This window comes from Lepus europaeus, chromosome 17 (genome assembly GCF_033115175.1).
Source record: "Lepus europaeus isolate LE1 chromosome 17, mLepTim1.pri, whole genome shotgun sequence".
Lineage (NCBI taxonomy): Eukaryota > Metazoa > Chordata > Mammalia > Lagomorpha > Leporidae > Lepus > Lepus europaeus.
In genome coordinates this window covers 83,357,449-83,374,723 of record NC_084843.1, presented here as the reverse complement: position 1 = coordinate 83,374,723, position 17,275 = coordinate 83,357,449, and the positions used below count along the sequence as shown (strand labels likewise).

The following is a 17,275-nucleotide window of genomic DNA, read 5'->3' as shown; positions in this document are numbered from 1 at the left end:
TGGAAGTGGCTAGGCTTGAAATTTGATGTGTTGTCTTGTTCAGAAGATGCTGTCTTAATTTGGAGACTTCTAGGGGGTTGTTTCAGGATGGAGATCAAGGAGATCAGCAGATGGAGGGGGTGGGAAGCATAAAAATGTGTTCTTGGTACAGAAACTATTAATCTATTTTTCTTTGACCTGGAACTGGAATCTGATCCTCTGTTAAAGCAATAGGTTTTTGCAATGCATATATGTTAGTAAAAATTCTAAAATAGTGTAAAAAATCTGTTTTTTAAAAAAACAACTACAGCATCACCTTTTAATAGTTTTGTTTAATTAGTGACTCTGTCAGTTTTCTAACTAGCTCCAGTAAGCCATTTTCTCTTCCTTAATTCTGACTGTTAAAATTGTTCCAAGTTATGGGATAATTCCATGTGCTAACCAATTTAAGTTTTATTTACTTAATTCTTGGGATGTAGTCTATTGTGTTTTCTTAATGTCTCTGTTAAGTTCTAATTGTTTGAAAGCAGTTGACTTTTTTTTTTTTTTAAGAGCTATGGGTTGGGGGCCTGGCGCTGTGGCATAGAGGGTAAAGCTGTTGCCTGTAGTGCTGGCATCCCATATGGGCGCCGGTTCATGTCCCAGCTGCTTCACTTCCAATCCAGCTCTCTACTACAGCCTGGGAAGGCAGTGGAAGATGGCCCAAGTCCTTGGGCCCCTGCACCTGCATGGGAGACTCGGAAGAAGCTCCTGGCTTAGGATCAGCTCAGCTCCAGCCATTGCGGCCAATTGGGGAGTGAACCAGCGAATGGAACACTCTCTCTCTCTGCCTCTCCTTCTCTCTCTGTGTAACTCCAACTTTCAAATAAATAAATCTTAAAAAAAAAGAGCTATAGGTTGTTTAAATATGTGCTTATTTTAAAGCATGTCAGTAATGATAATGTAGAATGCCACTGATGTAAATGTCCAAAATTCTAATGATCTTGTGTTGTTATCAGACCTGGTGATTATCTTAATGAGGAAGGCCCAGAAGCCTAAAAGGGTTAAATGTTTGATAAAATCCTACAGGTGCTTTCAAAATACTGCATGGAATAAGCAAGTGCATATTCTTTTTGGGTAATGAGTTTATAATTTTAAACATGGCCATTTAAAGCCTTTGTCATTCACAATTTTGTATTCTCTAAACCTTAAAAATCAGATTTACTGTTCATAAAGTTAAAACATTGCTGGTTCTGTGTTTAAATGTGTCCTTTCAGATTCCAAAGGACCTTTTTTTTCCTGACCTCTATTGTGTTCAATACTCTCGGACAGATCTGAAAGCAGATAAAGCCAATAATTCTCTACAAGTTCCAACAACTATGGTTAATTCAGATTACTAAGGAAAGAAAGTAATTGTAATTGTTTGATGGTAATAAAAAACCAGCTAAAGATTTTAGAAAACTGTTACTGAAGCTGTTATGTGTTATGTTACACGTGTGTACATATTGTATGTCTACATGGGAAAATTTATTAGTGCTGAGTTAATCAAAGATATCTCTTTGGTTTGTATGAACTAAGTTTCTATATCAGATGTTTTAAATTTGTTAACATGTTTGCACTTGGGTTTGTCAGTCAAACAAGTTATACTTGTGTTAGATATTTAAGCAATGTTTTCAAATATGTACACTATGGTCTTGAAATTTATAGAAGGTATTGTACCTTCAGATAAGTGTTTTCATAAGTTGTTACTTAACAAAATTGTCTGCTAGTTTTCATTTGATATTGTTATTGTCAGTAAGTGACTGGGAAGTCTAACTTGTTCCCTCATTTCTTTAAAGATAGGAAGCTAATTCTATTCTGAAGAACTCTCTAGAATGTATAATTTGATCTTTAGACCTTATGAAAGGGGTGGCTAACATTTTTCTGTAATAGCATAGCCAAATGAGAGCTTACACTATGATTCCATAGCTAGGTTTACTTTGCCATGGGCACAGTAAACAGGCAAAACTTCCTTTTATTTTTAACCAAAGGAAGAAAGTTTTACAATAATTTAAAATTTTATAAATAAGATGGTCATCATTTTTTTTTTAACATAGCTTTCCTCCTAAGCATTGTCTACCTCAAAGAAGAACCACCACCAGAACATGACTGTGACTACAAATTTCTAGTTTAAGCCACCAAAGATTAGGGTTGGAGCACCCCCTTGACTTGCATTCTCTTAAAGGTTTCCTCTGGGCTGCGTTATCAAAAACCAGAAAGAAGAGGAAGCTGGGCTGCAGAAGCAACACAAAGATAGGTGGCAGGCCAAGTAGTGGCTGCTTTGCACAGTGATCTGCCACCAGATAGACCCAACAGGCCATTGGTTTTCAATGTGGAAAGCCAGGGCTTCAGCAGAAGTCAGCTTAGGAAGAGCCCTGGCAGCTCTGCCAGCCAAGCGTTGGGTCATTGGAAATGGTCCTGCCCTAGAGTCAAAGGGCTCCAGGTCAGAGCCACAAAACTTGTCCGCTCTAAGTTAACAGGGATTCAGGGAAGCCCATTCCCAGTCATTGCAACCATTAGGAGAGTAAACCAGAAATTGGAAGCTCTTTCTCCATATCCATATACCCATAAATAGTTTTAAAAATAATTAAAATGTTTCATGAGCCAAAAAGAATGTAGTAAATGAGAAACAGGGGAACAAATCATATAAGACCAACAGAAAATAGCTGGCCAAATGGCAGACATGAATCTAACCACAGTAGTTACTAATTCCAATGTAAACAGATAAATAATTAAGGTAGAGGTTACCATATTTGGTTAAAAGTGCAAAACATTTCAGTATGCTACCTAAAAGTATCACATCTTAAATAAAAGACAAAGGGGCTAGCATTGTGCCACTACCTGCAATGCTAGCATCCAATATGGGTGCCAATTTGTGTTCTGGCTGTTCTGTTTCTGAGCCAGGTCCCTACTAATAGCCAGGGAAAAGCAGTGGAAGTTGGTCCCGGGGCTTATGCCCTACCACCCATGTGGCAGACCCAAATGAAGCACCTGGCTCCTCATTTTGGTGTGGTTCAGCCCTGGCCAATACAGCCATCTGGGAAGTAAACCAGCAGCTGAAATATCTCTCTGCCTCTCCTTGTCTAACTCTGACTTTCAAATAAGTAAAACTTTTAAAACAACAAAAATGAAAGCAGACTGAGAGAAAGGATGAAATACACTATGCAGAATTGGGTTTAGAGCCTTGGGATGGACATTTTCTTTCCATAATGAAGTATCATGGTTTGATATCTGGCTCTGGCTCCCTACTCTACTTCCTACTACTACAGACCCTGAAAGGTAGCAGTGATGGCTCAATAATTGATTTCCTGGTTTCTGCCTTCAGCAAAGCACATTCCCAACTACTGCAGTTATTGGGGAAGTAAACCAATATCTGTCCAGCACTACTTCTCTCTCCCTCCCAAAGAAATAAATACTTTAAAAGTATACACCACATTAACACTAATTGCAAAAAGCTCAAGTGGAGGAGCTAGCATTGTAGTGCAGTGGATTAGGCTGCCACCTGTGATGCCAGTATCCCATATGAGCACCAGCTCAATTCCTGCCTGCTGTATTTCAGATCCAGCTCCCTGTGGGTGCACACGGGAGGGCAGCAGAGGATGGCCCAAGAGCTTGTGGTGATTGTCACCAATGTGGAAGAACTAGATGAATCTCCTAGTTATTGTCTTTGGCTAAGCCCAGCTCCAGCCATTGTTGTCTTTGGAGAGTGAAGAAGCAGATAAAAAGATTTCTCACTGTGTCTCTCCCTCTCTATCTCTGGCTCTGCCTTTCAAATAAATAAATAAATCTTTCTTTTTTCAAAATGCTCAAGTGTATACTTATTTAGAGACAAAAAAAATAAACTCCAAGAAAAACATATTACCAGAGGAGCCAGCCTTGTGGTGTAGCAGGTAAAGCTACCATTTGTGATACAAACATCCTGTATGGATACTGTTTCATGTCCTGGCTTCTCCACTTCTGATCCAACTCCCTGTTAATGGCTTGGGAAAAATGACAGAATATGGCTCAAGTGCTTGGGCCCTGCATCCATGTGGGAGGCAAAGATAAACCTCCTGGCTCTTGGCCTCAGCCTGGCCAAGTCCCAGCCATTGCAGCCATCCAGAATTGAACCCATGGATGGAAGTTCTCTGTCTATCCTTCAGTCTCTGGAACTCTGAGTTTCAAATAAATAAAAATTTTACAAAATATATTACCAGAGATATGGAGAGACTTTTCATCATGATAAATAGTTGTATCAGGTTGATACAACAAATATAAATGTTGGTGTGACTAAAAACAAAAACCTTAAAGAACATGAAATAAATACATAAAACTAAAAATTTTTTATTATTTAAATATATTTTATCTGCATTAATGTTTACAGACCACTCTGGAAAACACTCAGCAAGACAGAAGATATGCTGAGCCATAAATTAAGACTCAAAACTAAAATCATTGGGCTGGCATTGAGGTGTAGTGGGCTAAGCTACCACTTGCAATACTGGCATATGGGTGTCAATTTGAGTCCCAGCTGCTCCACTTCTGATCCAGCTCCCTAATAATGTGCCTGGCTTAGCTTTATTATTATTTTTTTTTTATTTTGACAGGCAGAGTTAGACAGTGAGAGAGAGAGACAGAGAGAAAGGTCTTCCTTCCATTGGTTCACCCCCCAAATGGCCGCCACGGCCGGCGTGCTGCACTGATCCGAAGCCAGGAGCCAGGTGCTTTCCCCTGGTCTCCCATGTGGGTGCAGGGACCAAGCACTTGGGCCATCCTCCACTGCCCTCCTGGGCCACAGCAGAGAGCTGAATTGGAAGAGGAGCAACTGGAACTAGAACTCGGCGCCCATACGGGAAACCAGCACTGCAGGCAGAGGATTAACCAAGTGAGCCATGGCGCTGGGCCCTGGCTCTTAGCTTTGATCTGGCCCAGCCCTAGCTATTGTGGCTGCTTGGGGAGTGAACCAGCAGATAGAAGAGCTCTCTTTCTCTGCCTCTCCCTAAAAAACAAACAAAAAATGCTTGCCTTTCAAATAAATAAAATATATCTTTTTAAAAAAGACTAAAATCATAAAGTCCCACAGAGAATTAAATTAAAATTCAAAAAACAAAAAAAGAAATCCAGAAGAGTCTCCAATACCTTAATATGCTTCTAAATAATCTATTAGTGATAGGAAAAAATCAAAAGGGAAATTAGAAAATGTCTTGAACATACTGTACTATAACTATGACAATTATGGTAAATCAGTGGTAGCCAAAATTTCTTTCCTATTCCCAACTTCAAGGTAGAATCTAATGCACCTTCAATGTTGTCTGATTTCAGCAACTTGCTTAGTTTATAGCACATTTGGAACACTGAAAATAGAATTAGAGATTAAGCAGACACCTCAACAGGAAGCACATTAAATTTATATTGAATATCAGTTTCTATATAATCAACTCATATTTTATGTTATGATATAAAACTATATTTGTGAATTTAAAATGCTAATAAACAAGAAACAAAAACATCGGGTTGATAATAACTCATTAGATATAGACTTTTATATTGCAAATGCAATGAAAGAAAACAGAAGAGAGACTATATAAAAGTTAAATCTTTTGTATAGCAAAAAAATTTAACAGAGTGAAAAGGCAACCCATTTGATAGAATATATTCATAAATAATTAATATGAGATTAATTTTGGGAACATATAGTATATAAAAAATCTGACAACCCAAAAGCAATAAAAACAGATTTTAAAATGGGCAAAGGATTAATGACATTTCTAAAGGGGTTGGTATTGTGGCACAGCAGATTATCCTAGTGCTTACCATGCCAGCATCCCAAATTGAAGAGACCAATCAAGGCCTGGTATACAGCTTCCAATCCAGCTTCCTACTAATGCACACGAGAAGGCAATAAAATGTGGTCCAAGCACTTGTCCCTCTGCCTTCCATGTGACAGATCAGAAAGGAGTTCCTGGCTTCTGGCTTTGACCTTGCCCAGGTGAGGCTGTTGCAGCCACTTAGGGAGTGAAACAGAGGTGCAAATATCTGTCTCCCTCTGCCTCTCCTTTTATTGTACTCCCTTTCATAAATAGCCAAGTCACACAAATTAAGATCTGCTACATTGCTTATTATTAGGTAAATGCAAATGACAGCTATAATGAAATACTACTTTACATCCACTATAACATCCATTATGGGAAAAAGTGTTGGCAAGGCTGGAGAAACTAAAACTTGATACACTGTTGGGATGAGTGTGTAAAATGATGTAACCAATATGGAAGGAAGTACTGAGGGGTTTAATCTGGTGATGGCACTGTTACTGGCAAAGTCCAGAGGGAGCACAAGGCAGCACATGGCAAAGACAGGGAGCACACAAGTACCTCCTTGGTCTCTCCCTGTCTTTTTGAAAAGCAACCAGTATTCAATCAGTCCTGAGAGATCCACCATGATGATTCATCCAATCCTGCTCACCTCCCAAAGGCTTTGCATCTAAACATCACAGATTAAGTTTCCATGCTCTTAATGCTTCAAAGTATGAATAAAACCACAGCAAATCTGTTCAAATCACAGCAATATACAATTAAATATTGAGTTTTAAAAAGAAAATTTTGACAAATACAACATGGATGAACATTTAACACATGTCAGGAAATAAGCCAGAAATTAGAGGACAAATAGTTTATGATTCCTCTTATATTGTTGTCAGAGGAGACAAATTCACAGAGATTGAAGGTAGGTCAGGGACTGTGAGGGTCTTAGGTGAAGGAAAATAAAGATTTAGTGTTCAGTGCACACAGAATTCTACACAAGGGAGATTAAAGTTCTGTAGACAGATGGTAGAGATGACTGAAAAGTAATGTGAATGTGCTTAGTGCCACAGAAATGCACACTTTACAATGTTCAGTGTTAGGCTGCATATTTTGTCACAACAAAGTGCCTCTTTTTAAACAACTGTTAACCAGAGACCTCATCCGTAATCATTGCTATGTTCAATGTACACATCTATTTTTCATTCATTGTGTTTAAGTGACTACATGATATAATGCAATACAACAATTAAAAGAGACTAAAAACATGACAAGTCATTTTTGGACCAGAAATATATTATTTTTTACTAGTAAAAACTGTAGTTAGAATCATACATATATATATATATATATGAGCAAAAGGTACAAATTATTTTTGTTCTAAAGGCATAGGAGAGAGTCAGAAACAGAGATAGAAACAGACAGAACTACTCTTTGCTTATTGATTGCCCAAATGTTCACAAAACCAGAGCTGGCCCAGACTGGAGCTAGGTGCTGGAATTCAACTTGGGTCTCCCTTGTGGGTAGCTGGGACCCAAGAACTTGATGAATCACTTCTGCCTCCTAGAGTCTGCATTAACAAGAAACTGGAGTTGGAAGCAGACTTAGGACTCAAATTCACACACTCCAAATGGTGGGGCAAGAAGCATATTTTTCAAAGTTTTTTTTAAATTTTATTATTTATTTATTTTAATACAAAGCTTTGGCATTAGCAATTTTATGAAAAAAATAAAATGTACTAAAAATAAACGCTTGTGTGGCATGATTGGTAAATGATGCACAAAAATAGGTTCTTTTATCCTTCAAGGCAATCAGTCAGGAAGCAGCTTTCTCTTCTTCAAAACCATTCTACCTCATCAGCATTCAAGCTAGCTGTGGCTCTGATGATCACGTAGCAGAGAGTGAGAGCACTGAGGAGGCCAAAACTGGCAATAATAAACCATTCCTTTGTTACTGCAATGTTGTCTCTCCTGTCCTAGGAGTGAGCTCCCCCTCCTGAGGAAAAGGGGATATCCCCAAAGTCCGAAGTGGCTCAAGGCCCTGGGAGTTGTCACTGGCAAGGTCGCCCAGGGCTGATCTTCAGTTGACTGCTTGGGTTCTGGTCAGCCTTTCCATATCAAATGCTACATTATCAGTACATGGCAAATTTGGCACAATTCCCAGGGCCTTCAAAATAAATTTGGCACAATTCCCAGGGCCTTCAAAATATTGTTTGCGCATTGGACAGGTGCAATGCTCACTAAGCCAGGGGTCCACACAGGATTTGTGGAAAACATGCTTGCAGGGGAGAATCCGGGCCACATCATTCTGCTTGTAGCTCTCTATGCAGACTACACATTGGTCAAAGTCTGGGTCTGTCTCCTAATCGCCCTTTTTCACTGTTCTGGTTGTCAATTTACTTTTTATTTATTTATTTATTTTTATTTTTTGACAGGCAGAGTGGACAGTGAGAGAAAGAGAGAAAAGTCTTCCTTTACCGTTGGTTCACCCTCCAATGGCCGCTGCGGCCAGCGCACCATGCTGATCCGAAGCCAGGAGCCAGGTGCTTCCTCCTGGTCTCCCATGCAGGTGCAGGGCCCAAGCACTTGGGCCATCCTCCACTGTACTTCCGGGCCACAGCAGAGAGCTGGACTGGAAGAGGAGCAACCAGGACAGAATCTGGTGCCCTGACCGGAACTAGAACCCGGTGTGCCGGCGCCACAAGGCAGAGGATTAGCCTAGTGAGCCACAGCGCCAGTGGCTGTCAATTTACTATGGCTTTCTTGGCTGCATCTCCAAGACGACGCTGGTACCTATCGCGTGCATTTGTGTACCTGATCTTCTGAATGAAGTAGAATATGAGCTGCGCTGAAGAAACAATCATCAACACAATAAAGGATATTGACACGAAGACTAGAGAGCCACAGCTGAAGTTCTTTGGCGGCATCTGAGCTCCAATAGCAATTGTCATTTGAACAGAAATGTTTTTCTCCAGATAACTCAAAATATCTTTACCCCTCAGTTCTGATATCATGACAGCAATGGTATCTGCAGTGCCTGGGTGAGTCATGGTGACTGGCTCCTCTTTGGATTTATTGTTGTAGATGACCACGGCCACTGCATTGTGGAAAGCAGCCTGGGAGATTTTTTCTTTAAAGGTGCAGTTTCCCCTTTGCAGCAAGGTGATCCACTGCTTGATATTAGGAGGGACAAAGAGCCGCGTTTGAGGATCGCAGCCCAGATGATCAGCAACTTCGTGGCGGGGCAGCGGCGCCAGCACCTGGCCGCGGACCTCGGCCTTGGGCGAATCGAGCCCCTAGCGCCTGTGGTCGATGCGGAACGTGAGCGGGGTGCCCCGCTGGGCTCCTGCACCGTCACGTTGATGAGCGCCATGTAATACTCCTGGCTCGCGTTGTCCGCCCGCGCCGGACACAGGCCACAGGTCAGCAGCTCCAGCGCCGCGAGCCGGGCCGGGCCCGTCCACACCGGGCCACTCATCGTCCCTCCGGCCGCCGCCGCCACCACTCGCAGACTGGGCTCCCGGCCGGCGGCGAGAGGCGGGGCGGGCCATTTTTCAGTTTTATTGATTTACTTTAATTTTATTTGAAAGGCAGAGAAAGAGAGATAAAGATCTCCAACCTGGAGAGGTATCTGAGCTACTACGCCAAATACTTAACACAAGTAAAAATCATCAAGATTGTGTTCTCTGTATTTTTCCTTATGCATTTTTCTCTTGACATTATTTCTGACGTATCTTTCTAACTCCTAAATCCTTTCTCCCCTTGACTCCTATCTGTCACCACGTCTCAGCAAAGATGAAAACTTATCACTGGGCTAAAGTAGTATTCCAAATTACTGACAAGAATGATATTTTCAATATAAAAATAATTTTGTAATGCATAACTCCTTCTCCTAGTACACCCTATATGTGGCCATTAAAGATGTAAAAATATGGATACAGAAGTAACAGGATTTCATATCAGACGAAATTAGACATGAGAGAGAGGAAGGAGTGCAGGAGAAATTCCACTTCAGTAATGTGGGTAAGGCTAGCTGGTAGTTAACAACCTTATGCAAGTATAAGGGAAGAATGAATGTTGTAATTTTCATTTTAGGCTTGTAGAGATGCCATTTGGACAACTACAAAGTAGTCAATAAAGAGTAGAAACCAAGGTCTAAAGGTTTTAGAAAAGGCCTAAACTGGAGGGAAATAAGAATGTTAGATCATAGAAAGCCAAATCTGTCAAGGATAATTGCATGGTGGGATGAATTAAAACACATGGAATATTGGGCGAATAATATTGAAAAAGAATTTGAGAAGAAATACAGTAAGCCATCGGTAAGATAAGGAGAGAAACAGAAAATTTTTCAGGAGAAAGTCTTGTACACTAGTTTCAAACATGGTAGAGGAAAAAATTAAGAAAAGCATTTAGCCTAGTGCTTATAACATCAGTTAAGATAAATAATCCTATTTCAGAAGGCCTGGGTTTGATTCACAGCACTAGCACCTGATTCTAGCTTTTTGTTAATACAGATGCTGGAAGGTAGTAGTGATGACTCAAGTTATTAGGCTTTTGTCACCCTTGTGGGAGGTCAGGACAATATTCTTGTCTCTTGGCTTCAGTCTTGGCTGCTGTAGGTACTTAGGGAGTGAATCAGGGGATAAGAGCTCTGTACCTTTTGTGTTTTTTGTCTACCTCTCTTTGTGTGTTTTTCTACCTCTAAAATCTATATATTTTAACATATACACATATATATGTACATATATTATATATACTTTAAAAATGGCAAAGGACCCAAGTAAGGAAAGAATAGAGAATAGTCTTTGGCTTTGACAATACTTTATGTCATTGGTAAATTAAGAATTCAATTAAGATTACTTTGAGTAGCTAGAAATCCAAATGAAGACTGGAGTTACTTGCCTGAGGATGCAATTTTGGGAAGTCTGTAGTACAACCTGCATTTATAGACTGGCTGAGAGAAATGTAGGGGGAGTCGTATAAGCACTGTGGCATAGCGGGTTAAGCCACCACCTGGGACATGATATCCCACAGGGACACCAGTTCAAGTCCTGGCTGCTCCACTTCTGATATAGCTTGCTGTTAATGCACCTGAAAAGTAGCAGAAGATGGCTCAAGTCCTGAGTCCCTATCACTGATGTTAGGAATCTGGAATCTTAAAAAAAAAAACTTGCAGTGCTATTGAGGACCACACTATTCTAGCAATTCAAAAAAATCTCTTGTTAACTGATTTGTGTTTTAATACTGGCTAACTCTCCACACTGCAGAATGCTGAGTGCTTATTTTGAGGTTGGTGAACCACTGTTCACTGCATCATCTATATTACTCAGGAAGCCTGTTTCAGACTTTGTATCCTGTATGTATTTAGCAAATCTAAGTTTGAACTTGAATCAAGTAATAATTTTTTTTGTTATGACATCAAAAAAATGAGAGACCAACTAGCAATCAGCTTAGATGGCTCTAATGTTTGATAGATATTAAAACTTTATCTTGTTTATGTATAGCCTCTGATGTTGAGCTAGGATTATTTTTACTATTCTATTTTAATTAACACCCATGAAGCTTCTAAAATATAATGTAAAAATGCTGAGGAATGAATGACTGACTGAATGAATAAATAAATAAATAACTTACCGGTAAAGTATTCATTTTCTTTGTTCTTGGAAACGTAAAACTCTCTAGAATTATATCTGGAAGACAAGATGAATGGGAAATTTCTCAGAAAACTGTTCATATTTGCTGCTAGATTCCACTGTGCTAAGATCACAATAGAAATGAATAGAGGACAATAACTAGAGAAACACACACACAAAAAATCAACCACCTTGTGAAGGAATAGGTCTACATACCCATGAAGGGGCAGGAAAGATCCCTTTGAGAGGGCACCCACAATTCTATTAATTGGTAGAAATTAAACAAATCTATCTTTGTTAATCAAAACATTTACTTGCTATTGATTCTGTAAAAATTATAATTATAATTTTAAGGCAGATTATTCAAGTAAATTTGAGTAACAAGGGAAGAAACACTATGGTTTTACTAAAATTTATACCATAGAAAACACTGTGTGGAATTAGCTATTTTCCAATTAATACAGATATTAGTGTTTCCGCTAGAATATCTCTTATTTTAAATATCTAAAATCTCATAAAAAGTATGACTTATACAACCTGATTTTATTGCCAACAATGGAAAAATGGACATATACATATATACATACATATTTATGTTTGTTTATTTATTTTAGTATACTTTCCAGGCAATTGCTTTAAATTACCTAGCTACCTGTATTCATCCTTTTAAGTACTCCTTCCCTCACAATGACTGTTGATTTTGCCATTTTACTTTAGCACATAGCAAAATAGGAAATGGGATACAAAATGTTAAACAGTATTTGCCTACTGTGGTTTGACTTATTGGACACAAGTATTTTGTGAAGAAGCTGGGTCTTGCTTGTTGGAGACACAGGGCCTAGCCAAGAGCCAGTGCCAATCACCAGATACATGAGTGAAGCCATCTGTAGGGCACAAGTTTCAGGACAGGGCTTCAGGATAGGGCCTAGATAACTACACCCTCATTTGAAATCCCAGATCTTAGTTTCTAATGACAGTGTGCACTTCCACACAGGCATAGGTTAGTAGTTAACAACTGCATATCAGGTATCACCCACAGGAGAACCCTGGATGTTTCTGCTCCCAACAAGAGAAAAATGCATATCATGGGACCAGCACTATGATACAGGTTAAGCCACCATCTATAGTGCTGGCATCCCAAATGGGTAGTGGTTCGAATTCTGGCTCCATTTCTAAACCAGCTTCCTACTAATGTGCCTGGAAAAGCAGATGATGGTGCAAGTGTTTGGGCCCCTGGCAACCACATGGAAGACCTGGATCAAGCTTCTGGTTCCTGCCTTTGGCTTGGCCCTGCCCCAGCTGTTGTAGCCATTTGGTTGGTGAATCAGTGGATAGAAAATCTCTCTCTCACTCCTCTCTTTCTCTCTCCTCTCTTTCAGCATTTCATATAAATAAATAAATAAGTCTTAAAAAAAAAAAAAAAACTAATGTCCCACTCCCTAGGGCTCCTTGTGGTCTGCGGGCCCCATTTTTCCCTGACACCAACCTTCAAGAATGAAGAATTTATTCAGAGCCTCTGAATCTGAATCAGCAAAGTTGCAGGACCTGGAATTTCTTTATTTGGCAAGAAGAGGATAGGGACAGGAAAAACGACTCATACTAAGAAGGAATCTGAAAAAGCCCTTCCAATAATTCTGTGCTGGTGATGTCATGGAGGGGATAGACTACATTTCCCCTAAGCCTCTATACTCCTCCATGAAGAAATAAGAAGTATGACTTGTATAGTTCCTGAATAACCAGCACTTCTTCCAGGAGAGCATATGTGATGCATTAGAATCGGCCTCTATGTGATACCTTCGTGGAATTCTGACGACTAATTATTGGCCTAACAAACACATTTGAAAGAAATGTGTGAGGAACAGAGAAACTATAATGTGTGCAGTGTTTGATAACTTACTATTTTTTCCCAAAGAAAAATTTTATTTAAGGGATACAAACTTCATTAATTTCATAAGTACAGCATTAGGAATATAGTGATTCTTGCCACCGTACCTGCCCTCCCACCCCCACTCCCACCCCTCCTCCTCCTTCTTCTCCCATTCCCAGTCCCATTCTCCACTAAGATCCATTTTCAATTAACTTTATACACAGAAGACCAACTCTATACTGAGAGTTCAACATTTTGCATGGGGGAAAAAAAAAACATTCCCCAACTGCCAGACAAAGGTTGTTCAAAGCCATTGCATTTTAAAGTTAATTTCACTTTTTTTAAAAGAAACTTAATTAACTTTAAAGCAGCACCCAAGAATGATACATCTTTTGCAAGCACTTAGACATAATTATAATACAGATCTTTGAGGATAGGAGTCCTGCATGGAAAGTTAGTGCACAGTGACTCTTGTTGTTAATTTAACAATTAACACTCTTATGTATGATGTCAGTGATCGCCCGAGGCTCTTGACATGAGGTACCCAGTCTAGGGAAGCCTTTTGAATCCACAAACTCCATCAGTGTTTAGACAAGGCCATAAGCAAAGTGGAAGTTCTCTCCTCCCTTTAGAGAAAAGTACATCTTTCTTTGATGATCACTTCTTTCCACTGGGGTCCTTCATGTAGGACATTTTTTGCCACAATGTCTTGGCTTTCCATGCCTGAAATGCTCTCGTGGGCTTTTCAGCCAGACCAGAATGCCTTAAGAGATGATTCTGAATAACTCACTATTTTATTTTCATTTTCAGTTGATAATTTTATTGTATTTATTAAACATACATCTATTTATGTTAGATGCTTCTCTAAAGCATGGGAAAATTATGACAATTTTACTTTAAGATACAGTAGACAAGAAAGTGATACTCCTATGGTAACTCACGTCTAACCTTTAAAAAGGTGGTTGTTCTCATCTACTAAAATAGGTTGTGAGCCTTCCATGGATCATATTCCATAGTTGAGAAATCTCTTCTAATGCCTATGTTGGAATAAAATAGTGGGTCTTATGGTAAATACATCTGAAATTCATTGAAAAATACAAAAGTTTCAATGTCTGGTAGTTCCTTGCATAGGAACTCTTGAAATCCATCTGTCTATCTATGTAACAAATCCTCCTTTACTGTTCTAAGAACTGAGCCTAAATTTTTTCTTCCATTTGCTGGTTTCTACCACCAACTCGGCAATGAGGAAAACACAAGAATTCCATGGAGCTCCTATGGTTGTTGCTGCTCATCTCCAAATGGGGATGTGGTCAGGAGGGATGTGAGCATGAGTGGGAGTGTGATGCGTTAACTCGTGGCTCACAATTTATCCCTGGAATCTTCTATAACTAAGATGATTTGATCTGTTGCAAATTGTTTGTCTTCCCAGATCCTGCCATTGCCCTGAAATGACTTTATTTGGCAAATTAAAGAAACTCATTCTCAAACATTCATGCGTAGGTACATCCATTTCAGACCAGAGAAGCAGTTGTACCATGAATGTCACTCACAAAGTCATACTCCTTGAAATTAAAAAAATAAATAAATAAATAACTTGTAGGGATCAATAAACTAGCATGCACCATTGGAGTATTTTGCCCTATGTCATTTTTTAGGAATGGGTGTTCCAATACTGGGGATCATCACACACTTCTGCCAGCAGGAATTGCTCACACTAGAATTAGAAGTATAAATTCTATGAGGAGTCCTGAGAAAAGAAACAGTAAGAAGATCATACTCACTGATAGCTTAAGCACTCACTTTTTCTCTGTCTCAGATATAGCCTTCATGTGTTGACTGTCACAATTTGGAGAATGATCAGTGAGAGGAGTTCAAATATTTACCTTTGACTGAATATAGAATGAATAATTCCAGTTGTGAAGACAGAAAGAGTAATAATCAGAGTAGGAATGACTAATTCAAAATCCCACAAGGATTAGGAAGAGTAGTCATGGGGATGTCATTATGGTGTAGCAGGTTAAGCCACTGCCTGTGATGCCAGCATCCCATGTGGGCACCAGTTTTTGTCTTGGCTGTTCCATTTCTGATCCAGCTCTCTGCAGATGCACCTGGGATAGCAGTGGAAGATGGCTCAAGTGCTTGGGACCCTGCCACCCAAGTGAGAGACTCAGAAGTCCCTGGCTCCTTGTTTCAGCCTGGCCCATCCCTGGATGTTGCAGTCATTGGGGGAATGAACCAGCAGATGGAAGATCTCTCTGTCCTTACCCTTTGTAACTCTGCTTTTCAAATGATTAAATGAATCTTTTTTTTTTTTTTAAAGGAGCTGAGGTCAGTCTTTTCTGATTCATCACTATTAAAATATTTAGTTATGAACCTGTTAAGTCTCAGTATGTTTCTTTTGGTATTAATTTATTTCTAAACATATTCTTAAAAAGATATACAGATAAAATTAGTGTCACTTTTCCTTAAAATCCCATCCTGAATAATTTTAATGTACACTTTATATGCTCTTGTCATTTTCTCTTCAATTATATCTATATTTCTGCATAAATATGCAACACAGTCTATGGAAGGGAAGACCCACTTTATGTGAATTTAAGTGTAAAGTACAACAATATAAAATATTACATAAAAATCTGAAGTACTCTAATACATGCTTTAAAATTTGTCAGAAATCATATGACATTCTTGAATAGCATAATTGAGTTATGAACATAACTCACTTACCATGCAATTGACTGTTTTGCAGTTAAGGATAACCATCTCCTTTGCCAATTTAGAACATTTTATCACCTCTAAAAGAAGGGGGGGGGGAACGGTGCTGTGGCACAGTGGGTTAAAGCCCTGGTCTGAAGTGCCAGCACCCAATATGGGCGCTGGTTCTAGTCTCAGCTGCTCCACTTCCGATCCAGCTCTCTGCCTAGGATAGCAGTAGAAGATGGCCCAAGTCCTTGGGCCCCTGCACCCACATGGGGGACCCAGAAGAAGCTTCTGGCTCCTATGTTTGGATCGGGGCAGCTCTGGCCATTGCGCTTATCTGGGGAGTGAAACAGCGGACGGAAGACCTCTCTCTCTGTCTCTGCCTTTCTATGTAACTCTGTCTTTCAAATAAATAGAATAAATCTTAAAAAAAAAAAGGAAAGAAGGGGGTGGGGGCATTTGGCCTTGTTAAGATGCTGCTGGGACACCCATATCTCGGAGTGTCTGGATTTGAGTGCCAGTTCCATTCCTGATTCAATTCCAGCTTCCTGCTAATGCACACCCTGGGAACATGTTATCCAGAAGGCAATGAGACCAAGCAGTTGGGACCCTTGAAACATTTGGAGACCTGGATTGAGTTCCCAGCTCTCAGCTTTTTAAAAAGTTGTCTTAAAATTATTTATTTGAGACAATAACACTGAGAAAGTAAGAGACATCTTCCACCCAATAATTCACTCCTTAAATGCCGGCAACATTCAGGGCTGAGCCAAGCTGAAGCCAGAAACCTAGAACTCAACCTGGGTTTCTATGAAGGTTGGAGGGACCCAAGTACTCAAATCATCACTTACTGCCTCCCAGGTATGCATTAGCAGGAATCTGGAATGAGCAGCTGAGCTGGGTTCAAACCCAGGCACTCTCTGATGTGGGATGTGGGCAACTCAAGTGTTTTAACTGCTGCACTAAATACCCACGCAGCATGAAACATTTTTATACTGGATCAAGCAGAAATTCTATGCTTTTCTCTCATGGAAAATATTTACAAACAGAAAACTAAACTTTAAAGTTTTGTCTCTCAATTAAAATACTGAAGCTCAATGAAATTTATCACAGGAGAAATAGATGATAGTGTTATAAATTTGAGGGTAAAAGTTGGCATTTGGCAATCTGGGGAGATCTCTAAACATTTATGGATTTATTACCAGGTTTAGTGCTATGGATTGGAAGTAAATTTCTTCCCTCTGAAACTCATGGGGAAAATTAATTCCAATTGCAAAATACTAAGAAGTGGGACTAGGGGGCCAG

At 39.6% G+C, this 17,275-nt stretch overlaps 1 protein-coding gene across 1 annotated transcript in view; it reads right to left on the bottom strand.

Annotated features, from left to right (window-relative positions):
• Nucleotides 1-17,275, bottom strand: part of LOC133775854 (zinc finger protein 717-like) — a 60,962-nt gene that overhangs the window by 25,423 nt on the left and 18,264 nt on the right. Inside the window, 1 exon segment of the mRNA XM_062214335.1 lies at nucleotides 11,408-11,463. Within this exon segment, the coding sequence (XP_062070319.1) occupies nucleotides 11,408-11,463 (56 nt within the window).